General features: G+C 55.2%; 1 protein-coding gene across 1 annotated transcript; it reads right to left on the bottom strand.

The window, feature by feature from the left end:
- Positions 1–2,832: 2,832 nt before the first annotated feature.
- CD7 (CD7 molecule) lies at positions 2,833–5,740 on the bottom strand. The gene is made up of 4 exons (XM_007462292.1): positions 5,671–5,740; positions 4,106–4,420; positions 3,729–3,862; positions 2,833–2,931 (listed from the first exon to the last, which is right to left on the bottom strand). Exons 1-4 carry the CDS (start codon positions 5,738–5,740, stop codon positions 2,833–2,835), a joined length of 618 nt encoding a protein of 205 aa, XP_007462354.1.
- Positions 5,741–8,322: the final 2,582 nt, after the last annotated feature.

Genomic DNA, 8,322 nt, shown 5'->3' with positions numbered 1-8,322 from the left:
GAGCCTTTCTGCGCATATGCAATGTCTCCCTTGCCCCAAAGATGGGAAATATATGACCTCTTGATCTTTTACTTAAAACAGGGTTTAGCCCCTCTCTGTTCCTGCCGTGACTTTTATCTTAAACTGTCGTGGCTACTTACCCTGTTTCTGCTGTTACTTCTTTTTTTTTTTTTTGCGGTACGAGGGCCTCTCACTGTTGTGGCCTCTTCTGTTGCAGAGCACAGGCTCCAGACACGCAGGCTCAGCAGCCACGGCTCACGGGCCCAGCCGCTCCGTGGCACGTGGGATCCTCCCGGACCGGGGCACGAACCCGTGTCCCCTGCATCGGCAGGCGGACTCTCAACCACTGCGCCACCAGGGAAGCCCTGCCCCCATTTTTTATTTTTATTTTTTGTCTGTGCCATGCGGCTTGCAGGATCCTAGTTCCCTGACCAGCGATCGAGCCCGGGCCCTCGGCAGTGAAAGCACCAAGTCCTAACCACTGGACCACTTCCCTGCCCCCATTTTACACTGAGGAAATCGAGGCCCAAGAGGCTCAGACCCAGACACAGACATGTGAGAACCAGGACTCAGGCCACACTCAGGGTTCTCTGTCACAATGGAAACAAATGCCAGTGTGCTTACATGTATGTAACATGCCCAGCATGCAGTGGTGCTCAATGTGGGGCAGGGGGCACATGGAGGAGGGACCCAGCCCTGCCCTTCGTGTCATCACAGTCCTGGCAAAGGACAGAGAAGCAGATGATTCAGGGGTGATCATGCGAGGGGAGGACGGTAGGGAGCACAGCCCCGAGCACGGATCACAAGGACGGGAGGACCGAGGGGGCACAGCCTCTGGTCGCTGGGGTGGAGTCGGGTGGAGAGATGCCTCCGATGACAAGGGCCTCTGGAGGCGGGCCGATGGCGCTGTCTGCTTCCGTCTCAGCTGGTGGGAAGAGGGCAGAGCTACGGTGACACCTGAGGGTCGGGGTGACAGCTGAGGGTCGGGGCAGTGGGAAGGGTGGCCAGTGTGACTGGGAAACCACAGAGCCTAGCCCTTGAAGACAGCGTGGATCCCACTCCTCTAATTTACAGATGGGGAAACTGAGGCCCAGAGAGGCAGGACTTGCCCAAGGCCACAAGAGTGGAGATCAGAAGTCAGCAGGCAACAGGTGGACACCTGCTGTATACTTGGCTCTGTAGGTGGCCTGCCTTTCCTCAGGGCCCTGGGAGGTGGGGGGTACAGGGGCACTGTGTTCCTTGCCTTTGCCCCTGGTACCCGTTTGGGTCCCAGCTGCAGGTCCTGGTACCCTCCACAAGAACAGGTGAGATCACGTCCTGAGCTGCCCAACGCAAGCCCAGGGTGTCCCAGTGACTCCCTGCCCCGGTGACACACACCTCACAGCAACAGAACCAGTGTCAACACCCCATTTGTTCTTCCATTATGTCATCTGTGTAGACATAAACGTTTAAACAACTACATACACCCATCTGTGCTTTATAAATGTGGGCTCATACACACACTCTGCACCAGCTTGTATCGTTATGGCATCTTGCAAAGGTCCTAGCATGGTGTTTCAGATTCTTCATGGTGCCCTTTTTTGGTTTGTTTTTTTTCGGTTCGCGGGCCTCTCACTGCCATGGCCTCTCCCATTGCGAAGCAACAGGCTCTGAACGTGCAGGCTCAGCAGCCATGGCTCACGGGCCCAGCCGCTCCGCGGCATGTGGGATCTTCCCGGACCAGGGCACAAACCCGTGTCCCCTGCATCGGCAGGCAGACTCTCAACCACTGTGCCACCAGGGAAGCCCCCCCCCATGGTGCCCTTTTAATGCCTGCTGCATGTGCAAACCATAATCGATATAGCGGTTCTCTTATTTGGACATTTAGGTAATTTCTCAGTTGTTGATTTTTGTATTGAAAGCAACACTGCCATGGATATCACTGCAATCTTGTTTCTATGCCCAAAGATCATTTCCCAAAGATATAATTCCAGCTAAAACGAACATCATTCGCTAATGACACTTTAATCTTTGCAAACCCCGTGGATGAAGGGTTATCTCATCTCAGTTGGTGGGCAGCATGGTCTGCTGTTTCTTGGCCCTGAGTCCAGGAGGACACAGCCACGGTTCACATCCACTCTGGGCACGCCTGTTTCCCCAAGGTCGGTTCCCCAAGGTCCCATCGCACCCCAACATGAGCACACACCAGGAGTGGCCCTCTATTAAGACCCCCAGACCACTGCTGCTAGCTCCCCTTCCTCCATCCCCACGTCACCCCATGGTGGAAGCTAGTGAGGCCAGGAGGACTCTGGTTGATTTGCCCCTCCTCCAGCCTGAACAGGGGCTGGAGTGAGTGTGTGTCCCCTTGCCCCTCCCTCCTTCCTGAAAGTCTCACACATAGTCCCTTAGGCTGTCAAAGTCCTTGGAGACTCTAGGGAGGGTGTCAGGCAAGCCTCCCCTCCTTGACTCTAAGCTGGCTGAGAAATAGACACTGGAGTTGGAAAGGGGAGAAGAGAAGCCCTTTATTTCTGGCAAGGCTGGGCTGGGGTCAGCGCTCAGTCCCCAGCCTCCCCAGCACCCCCAGCTGCCCGCTGCTCCAGGCCCAAGTCCCTCCTTCAGAGCAGCCTCTTCTGCCATGGAAGGGTCAGGGCAGCAGGATGACAGAAAAGCTTCCCTCCCGGTGGCTCCAAGGTGCCAGGAGCAGCCTCAAGGGTGGGAGGCAGGCAAGGAGGGCTGCCTGGAGGAGGCAGCAGGAGGCTGACTGCTGTGGGGAGCTGCCTGTGTGTCCACGCTGGGTTGGATGGTCTGCCCAGAGCTCTTCTAGACAGAGGGAGGCCTGGGGTCCTGCCAGGCTCACTGGTACTGGTTGGGAATGGACATGGTGTTACAGCGGCTGTGGGACATGTCCTCGTAGATCACGTTCTTATCCCTCGCATAGCAAAGTTTCTGGATCTGAAAGAAAGCCTGTCATCTACCACCAGGGGCAGTTCGCTCAGGGGCACCCTCTATCTTCAAGGCACCTCCCTTCAGGAAGCTTTTAGATTTGGGGGACTGCATGAACCATTTTTAGGAGGGTCCTCGGCCAGACCCCCAGTTCTCCAGAGCTTCCCAGGCCTGGGCAAGGGTGGGCTAGGCAGGGCCATTGGGCAGCGGCAGAGAGGTGGAGGTGGAAGTGACCTTGCTCCCTGGCCCTGGACAGGGAGGGGTCTGGCTGTTGCAGGGGACATGGAGTTGGAGGCGCTAGGTGAAGGTAGGGGCAAAAGCTGATGGACCAGGGACAAGTTGACCACTTCCTGGGCCCTGTCTCTGTTGCCCCCTCCCCTCCTGCCTCCAGCTCATGATCGCACATGGATTTCACACACCCACAGGCCTGGCACTCGCATATGCACACCCATGCACACGTGCGCACACGCGTGCACACTCTCACAGTCACGCGCGGCATCCCCATGCTCTCCGAGAGGGTCTCTCTGGACCCTCCTCTCGCTCCCCCGTAAACGTCTGACCAGGATGTGTCTTCCTGGCCCCACACCCGTCCTTGCTGGGGGCTCCAGTTCTTGGGTTTCCTCCCATCTTGGACCTTGCTGTCCAAACCCTCTGAGCTCCAGGAGACCCTGACGGAGGGAGTGGGTGGGTGCTGAGGTTTCCCATGTGGCCAACTCCCTGGGGCTTAACCACTCTCCTTCCCTCCCTGCTCTCTGAGAGAAGCGGGCTTATAGGGGCACAGGTGACATCTGAGGGTCCACACTGACCTGTGTCCTTCTCAGCACAAACACTGCTCCTAGCCCCAGTCCGACGAGGAAGAAGCCCACAGCCAGGGCCGTGGGGAGGGCAAAGTGTATCAGCTGAGTCTCCTGGCACGTGTTCACTGTTTGGGGCAGCTTTTCTGGGAAGAAGGAACAGAGACAGGCATTTGGCAGGTGAGGGAGTCCACGAGAGCCTCTGGGGTTCAGGGCAAGGGCGGGGCTCTGGAGTGTGTGTGCATGTGGGAATCCAGGTGGCTTCCTGGAGGAGGTGGGCTCATGGTAACTCAAGCAAGGGTAGAGGGAAGATCCTCAGACAGGGGCAGATGGAGCCTGGGCTGGCCAGCAGGCAGGTGGAGTGGTCCCTGGGGTGGCACACTCCTTACCTGTCACCACGACCAACGTCCCGGGGCCCCAGACCTCGTTATCCATGATGGCCTGGCAGGCATAGTCACCGGTGTCGGCCAGCTGCAGGTGGTGCATGCTGATGGTCAGGTTGTAATGCAGCCCTGAGAAGGTGACGCGGCCCTGGAACCGCTGGTCCACGGTGGGCTCCCTCCCGTTTTCATAGTAAATCACGTTGCTGCATTTCGGCCACCTTTGCTTCAGGTAGATGCCAAGCAGGGGCCCCCGGCTGGAGCAGGTGATGTTGACAGAGTCCCCCTTTAAAGCGATCGTGTAGGTAGGGGACTGCCACACTTCTGCAAGGAGGACCTGCCACTGTCACCACCAGCCTGGCCAGAGGGGCAGGTACCCACCTCTCTGCCGGGGATGGTGGCAGGGCAGAGGTGCCCTGGGTCAGCCCACTGGGTTTTTTCTGTTTTTATTTCATTTTGTTTTTGTTTTTTAATTTAAAGAAGGCTTTAATTTCTTTCTTTTTTTTTTTTGGCCACAGCGCATGGCATACAGAATCTTAGTTCCTTGACCAGGGATCGAACCCCTGCCCCCTGCAGTGGAAGCGTGGATTATTAATCACTGGACCACCAAGGAAGTCCTGGACAGCCGGCTGTTGTCAAGGATGAGGCAACTTTCGGAAGCCTTGAAGCAGCTCATGGCACCAGCACCCTGGGCTATACTCAAGTTCCAAAGGGTCCCCAGGGGGCTGGGCAGCCTGTGACCTCTCCCCACCCTGAGGGTCCGGGGAAGTCGGAGCTGGGGCCTCTTCCTTCCAAAGTGGCAGGCCGTCCGCTGAGACCTCCAACCACTCTCCCAGGCTCTACACCTCCTCCCTCTCTTAAATGACAGTTCCCGAGAGAGCTGGGGGCACTGTCCTGTCTCCCTGTCTCTTTCCAATGCCTACTGCCTCAGTTTCTCCACCATTTCCAGGCACCTGAAGCCAGTGGCTCCATGGGGTGGGCATATCCTGGCTTGTCTGTGGGACACCCAGAAAGTTCCCTCATCTGCCCAGCAAGCCCCAGCAGGACCCACTTCTAGGTGCAAACATAATCCAAATGCCAGCTCTCCACAAACTAAATTCTGCAGCTGTTTTTGGGAGAGAGAACACAAGAATTTCACCTGCCAGGTCCCCCATCCCACCTTGCGGAACTAATTTCTCCTTCTTACTGCAGAACTTCACACAAAAGGTAAACCGAAGGACAATGTTCTCTCAGGACAAAGGCAGCCTTGCTGGTTGTAGGAGAGAAAGTCCCCAGACATTCAGGTAAAAAGAAAGAAGAGATTCACCATAGTGATTCTACACCCAGATATCAGCATCTTGGTGCCCATTGTTTTTTGTCTAAGTGTCCAAAGCTGGACCTTACCCTCTGGAGGGGCTACCAAGGCTTCAAGGGAAGGTCACACTCAGCATCCCTGGGAAGGGGGAGCACCCCCTTCCCAGAAGGAGAGTCCGGGGCGGGGAGGGGAGGGCTGCAAGGGTGGCTGGGTGGGAGCGCTGAGCCCGCTGATGGGTGCGGTGGGGGACGGGGGGGATGGATGGTTGGGAAGTGCTTACCTTGGGCAGCCAGGTTGCAGGGGAGCACGAGGAGCACGGAGAGCAGCTGGAGCCCCAGGAGCCCAGCCATGCTCACTGCAGTGGGGGAAGAACAGGGCCCCGCTTACAGGGCTGTCGAGACTTCCTGTCTGCAGCACCCAACTGTGTGCCACCACCTCACAGACTGCCACTTCCAGGGGCAGTCGGGGCAGGATGGAGCAGGAGGTAGGCAGGGGGACAGCACACAGTGACTGTAGGTTGGGCACCCCAGGAGGGCTTCCTGGAGGCGGTGCCATGAGTGAGGGGAGGCGCTCTGGGTGAGGCTGGGAGGGGCGGCCCTCATCCCCCCGCCTCTAAACTGCTGAGTGCCCCCAGGTAGACCCATGGTCCTGGTCCTCTGCCCCTGCTTCACAACAGGGACAGGAGAAAGGAGGGTGAGGCAGGGTCAGGCCCAGGAGAAAGATAAGGGGGTCCCCACGTGGGGACCTGATTTATGCCCAGAAACTTGGAGTATTATGTCAGTCATACCCGCAGCGTGGAGGCTTGGTGTGGCTGTAGGGACCGGGCCAGGGCATGTGCCCAAGGCTACGGCTGCCCTGGTGGCTTGCGATTCTGCTTCCTGTGGGTGCAGGGGCTGGGGGCATCTCAGCTGGACTAGCATCCTATGTTGGTGCACCAGGCCCTGGTGATCAGCCCCCAGGGCAGAGACCCATGCCTGGCCCCTGACCCCGAGGACACGGAGGCAGACTCTAGGCAACCAGGAGGTCATTTTTCTGTGGGCCACAGGCCAGATGGTCAAGTCTCAAGTGTTGGGCCCAAAGCCACATGTGCATGTACACAGGTGTGTGTGCATGGCTCACATGTGGTCTGACAGCCTTAAGCTGTTTCCTCCCTGGAAGCCCCCTCCACTGGCCAGATGCTCCTGTCTGTTGATGGCTCAGGGTCCTGAGTGGGGTTTGGGGGTGGGGGCAGATTAAGTCTACTGGGCTGACCCACAGACTCTCCTTGCACGAGGGGTATCTATTTCGGGGGCAGAATCTTGCCAAAGGCCCCTAGGAACCTAGCAGGTTGTTTGCAGGAGGTCATGAAAGCAAAGGGCTTGGCAAAACAAGACCCTTCCTAATCTCATTCTGCCTTTGTTCATCACCACCACTCACTGGGCACCCGTACGTGCCAGTGCCTGCCAAGAGCAGAGGGCAAAATGGACAAGAGGCCTGTGGCCTGGAGCTGACCTCCAGGGATGGACAAGCAGACCTGCAGCAGGACACACAACCTGTGTCGGGAGAGGGGGCCAAACCTCAAGGGGCCATAGGAGTAAAGGACTGAGGAGATGAGGGAGGGTCATGTGGTGCCTGGGAACAGCATTCCAAGCAGAAGGAGCAGTAGGTGCATGATCCCTGAGGCCAGAAAGTGCCTGGTGTGTCTGAGGGTCTGCAAGAGGGCCAGTGTGGCTACAGAGAGGGAGGGGGAATCAGGAGGAAGGGCTTCTAGGGCATTGCAAGGACTCAGAACTAAACTTCCTTTAGAGAAATCCTTGAAAATACAGACAAGCAACAAGTAGAAAATGAAAATTAGTCAAAGACCCAGATGCAGTATTTCTTTCTAGGTTTCCTGCCTTGGGTGTGCAGGGGCTGAATGACTTACTTACGTGAGCGCTTCCCACCATAATACCAATGTTAAAATAACCTTTGAATTACTTCAAATGCATCAACACTTTTTGTCTGTTTCAGGCAAAACGGAACAGATTTCCATGGCCCCCAAAGCATGGAGGTCCCAGGTGCCATGCACACTGTGTCCCATGGGCTTGGCCCTGTGGTGGCACAAACCCAGTATTTCTCATGTGAACCTTACTTTAACCTGAGAGATGCAAATGCAGCCCATTCTAGACCTGGACTCTGGGTGCCAGCAAAGCTGCTCTGGGGTCATCATCCTCCTGTGAGGCCACGGTCGTCAGGCACTGCGCAGGGTCTCCAGTTTTGGATTCTTCATGGTGAGTGAGGACTCCCAGATGTCTGGTCTTTTGGATGCCTTGGGACTTTTTAGTTTTTAAGACTCAAAGCAGCTTGTTTCAGATTTTTATTTTCTCCACTTAAAAATGTGTTTCTCAGCTCATTTGATGGTTTGCTATTTGGTTTAGTTTATTCATCTTGAGGGTCAGCAATACGGATGTTTTGCAAAACACTGAATGCAATACTTCTAGAAAAACCTTCTTTTATCACCTTATATGTACCTTTTAAGAATACACTAAACGCACCACCAAACTAGCTCTACAACAAATACTAAAGGAACTTCTCTAGGCGGAAAAGAAAAAGCCACAACTAGAAATAAGAAAATTATGAAACGGGAAAGCTCACCAGTGAAGGCAAACACACAGTAAAGGTAGCAAATCATCCACACACAAATATGATATCAAAACCAGTAATCATGAGAGGAGGAGAGAACAAATGGAGGGTATTTGAAATGCATTTGAAATTAAGAGATCAGCAACTTAAAACAATTATGCATATGCATAGACTGCTATATCAAAACCTCATGGTAACCACAAGCCAAAAATCTATAATAGATATACACACAAAAAAGAAAGAGGAATTCAAACACAACACTAAAGACAGTCATCAAATCATGAGAAGAGAACGAAAGAGGAAAGGAAGAAAAAAGACCTACCCCTCCCCG

The sequence above is a fragment of the Lipotes vexillifer genome, unplaced genomic scaffold (assembly GCF_000442215.2).
Source record: "Lipotes vexillifer unplaced genomic scaffold, Lipotes_vexillifer_v1.1 scaffold1691, whole genome shotgun sequence".
Taxonomy (NCBI): domain Eukaryota; kingdom Metazoa; phylum Chordata; class Mammalia; order Artiodactyla; family Lipotidae; genus Lipotes; species Lipotes vexillifer.
Note: the sequence above shows the minus strand (reverse complement) of the source record. Positions and strands in the feature narration are given on the sequence as shown.

Excerpts from the sequence above, each read along its gene's own strand:
- CD7 (XM_007462292.1), bottom strand. The coding sequence starts at position 5,740 with ATGGCTGGGCTCCTGGGGCTCCAGCTGCTCTCCGTGCTCCTCGTGCTC. Across the intron at positions 4,421-5,670 it reads CTGCAACCTGGCTGCCCAAG|AAGTGTGGCAGTCCCCTACC; the intron begins GTAAGCACTTCC and ends TCCTCCTTGCAG. Across the intron at positions 3,863-4,105 it reads GACGTTGGTCGTGGTGACAG|AAAAGCTGCCCCAAACAGTG; the intron begins GTAAGGAGTGTG and ends CCTTCTTCCCAG.